At 35.4% G+C, this 3672-nt stretch overlaps 1 protein-coding gene across 1 annotated transcript in view; it reads right to left on the minus strand.

Annotated features, from left to right (window-relative positions):
- Positions 1-236: 236 nt before the first annotated feature.
- The window catches only part of LOC123750629 (ecdysone-induced protein 74EF), a 26369-nt gene continuing 22933 nt past the window's right edge, over positions 237-3672 (minus strand). The window contains exons 8-9 of the mRNA XM_045732728.2: positions 800-937; positions 237-244 (exon numbers count right to left, since the gene is read on the minus strand). Coding sequence (XP_045588684.2) covers positions 237-244; positions 800-937 — 146 coding nt within the window. The remainder of the gene's footprint in view (positions 245-799; positions 938-3672) is intronic.

Genomic DNA, 3672 nt, shown 5'->3' on the forward strand with positions numbered 1-3672 from the left:
ACTAGCTCATCAAGATTGTAACTTGCTTAGCTAAATGAATTGTGGGGTTCAGTCCCTGAGCCCATTATGTGCCTCTGTAACCCTTTCCACTACCGCCCACAAGATGGGTATGGGGTGCATAATAAATGAACTAAACTAAACTACCATGTTAGCACATCTGTAACATGTATGGTGCAGTGACGTTTTTTTTAATTTGTACCTACTTAATACACTTAAGAAAGATTTTATGTCATTCATCATAAACCTGCCATATAGATGTAGGACAATTAGAAAAGGACAATTCATGTAAATATTGGAGCTAACAAATACGGTTGAACTAGATTGATTCAGGCATCCGAGAGTACAGTAAGAGTGTACCTTGCTGATATCAGTAGAAGCTGGCTAAAATGTTAAGTCTTAATTGTAGTTCTTAGCACATACATGCACTCATGCATGACTGCACTAACGAGTGAACAAACGAACATCATATCAGTTGTACATCCAAGAATTCACTTTGTAGGAAAAGGGGTACAAATAAACTGAAGCTATTACTGTACATATGTAAACAAAACTGTACTAACAGTATTCAATTTTGTTTGGTAATTTAATGAGACATAACAATAGTTGCCGATATTTTAGAAATCATCATACATTCACAATTCACAAGTTCTATGCTTTTATCTTGGAGGGCAAACCACCTGCCCATTCCTCCCCTTGCATACACCATTCTACTGTATCCAGTACTGTATTTGCATTTTCCATCTGCTCTATGAACTACATACTGACATCAACATTCAGATACTATATATCTTGTATTTACCTTTACAGGAGTCATGAGGGTGATCTAGAACTTCCTTCTTGATTTTCACATGACCTAGCAGGCCCGGGAGTGTAGGCGTTGAAGACGGAGTTGACACGGGACTTGCCATTGACCGATCATATGATGATGATAATAGTCCTGTTGAGAGATCGAATGGTTTTTTAAGTCCTGGGAAAATGTGTGAAACTAAAATTAAAGACAGGAAACACTGCACGCTGAGTATCTTGACTGTAAACTTGTGTGGTGCACCTCAGGAATATTTAAATATTTCAAGTGTGACTAGGTTATGTTAGGTTTTGCTAGTCTAAATGTTATGTTAGGTTTAGGTAGTTTTAATTATTTGATTGTCTAGATATAGTCAGATTTGTTAGAGTTCAAAAATTTTTGAAAAGATTAGACAGTAGTGGATCAGATTAAGTAGATAGGATGGGTGTGGGTTATCAGTACTGTGGCATGCTTGTGAGTGTTTGTGACTTATGTGGAACACCTCCGAGATGTTCCATGCAGTTTGTGTCTCCAGTGAGGAGTGTTTATGAAGATCACAACGTGAATGAATAGTGATTCTCATTTACCTTTCAGTACTAGCATAAGGAACTAAGATATATTAAATACTGAGAACTCTACGTATGGACGATCTCTCAGCTTAAAAAGTTCGTTAATTTTTTTAATTAATGAAACAAGTTGTTTTGAAAGTACAATACATTAGCTTTCCTGTTGTATGTGTACATGAGCCAAGACCAACAACTATGTCAATTATTGTGTTTGAAGTCAGTGGATCATGCATGCTGAAGCTTTGGCTATGAGAGGTTAGTTCACTCTAGGATGTCACAGGTCAAGTGGAAATATACACTTACTGTAATAACTAGCTCATCAAGACTGTAACTTGCTTAGCTAAAGGAATTTGTGGAGGTTCCCATTATGTGCCTTTGTAACCCTTTCCACTACTGCCCACAGGATTGGTATGGGGTGCATAATAAACTAACTAAACTAACTGTATTATTAATGTCACTGGTCGAATTTCCACAAGAGCTACTTCAATTATGAATAGGAAATTAATTAGACCCTCAAAACTCACAGATTATAATAATACATCCAAAATACCCAAAGTGCAGATGTGTATAATTCATAACTGTAAGACACAAGCAAAATTGGGAAAGTAACATCTCTTATATATACACTCTTATATATACTTATATATGTTGCATTGCATCCATATATCCTACAAGCTGTCATCCTCAAATATCTGGCATAACAGTTACCAAAATCATTCTGCAAGATTCTAACAACAGAAATAAAATATTTCCAAATACATCTGACAGATAAGTCAAAATATTTACTTAAGTATTTAGTGAATAGTAAGGAAGTTCACTGCCATATACATTCAACAACATGAACTACTCGTAAGATTACAACCTATTTCTAGTCTAATTAGGTAAGACATGTAAGCCCAGGGCCTATGTAACCAGCTATAGTCAATGTTCAACCAGCTCACAAGTCATACTACACACTACACCATCATGGTATTATACCCTATTGCTTTATTGCATTAACTTGGGATCCCCTATTACACACTGCACCATCTTGGGATCCCCTATTACACACTGCACCATCTTGGGATTCCCCTACTACACACTACAACATCTTGGGATTCCCCTATTACCCACTGCACCATCTTTGGATCCCCTATTGCACATTGCACCATCTTTGGATTCCCTATTATTCCACTGCACCATCTAGGAACACCTGATCACATACTGCACCATTTTAGGACCCTCTGTCATACACTGGAGGACCATCTTTGAACCATATATTGTTCTGAATAATCAAATATTCATAATAACGATTTCTGTAACTCATGGCAAAGCATATTATACAAAAAAAGCTTGTATAAAACAGAATTATAACAAAGCTTTGCTTTTCTAATTGTGCAATTGTCATTTATGACAAAGTTAACTAAAAAACTTTATGAACAATAAACTAGATAAATGAAAAATTTATTACAAAACAATAACAATTATTTTTGTATTTTAATTCTCAAGTGTTTGCCTTTATCATTTGAAAATTCGTACAGTATGTCTAGTGTGCCCTCATTGAACAAGCTAAAGACTCCATGTTATTTCTCATGTAACAAAACTAGTTATTAAGCTATATACATACTTAATTAGCTGCTATTACCAGAGGCAGACTGAAGAGGCATATACAGAATACATATACTGTACAATATATACTTATATCCTCCAGTTAAAAAGATTTGTACTTATTGCTACAGTTCTCCATCAACTTTGTAGACTGGATGAAAATACCTCTTGAAATTTCTACATTTGCTTCTGTATATACACCTAACAATTTTCTAATTGTCTTGGTTCAACTAGCGTATTAAGCTACTGTACTTCTATAATTCTGACACTGTCTAATAGCTATCTACAATTGCCTACAGTGAGTAAACCACCATACACAATTTTTTCCCCATTTCATTTGTTAACTATTTTTTGTCATGCACACCACAGTGTAGTACAGTACAGTACTTTTGTCATGCACACCACAGTGTAGTACAGTACAGTACTTTTGTCATGCACACACCAGTGTAGTACAGTACAGTACTTTTGTCATATACACAGTGTAGTACAGTACAATACTTTTGTAATGTGCACCACAATGTAGTACAGTACAGTACTTTTGTCATGCACACCACAGTGTAGTACAGTATACTGTAGTACTTTTATCATGTGCACCACAATGTAGTACAGTATAGTACTTTTGTCATGTGCACCACAATGTAGTACAGTACTTTTAAAAAGCTGAGGAATCCAAAGGGGTAATAATACTTTATCTATTGTATTTGTATCTCTGCCGATCTTACTCCATTTCAATTT

This window comes from Procambarus clarkii, chromosome 20, assembly GCF_040958095.1.
Source record: "Procambarus clarkii isolate CNS0578487 chromosome 20, FALCON_Pclarkii_2.0, whole genome shotgun sequence".
Classification (NCBI taxonomy): Eukaryota; Metazoa; Arthropoda; class Malacostraca; order Decapoda; family Cambaridae; genus Procambarus; species Procambarus clarkii.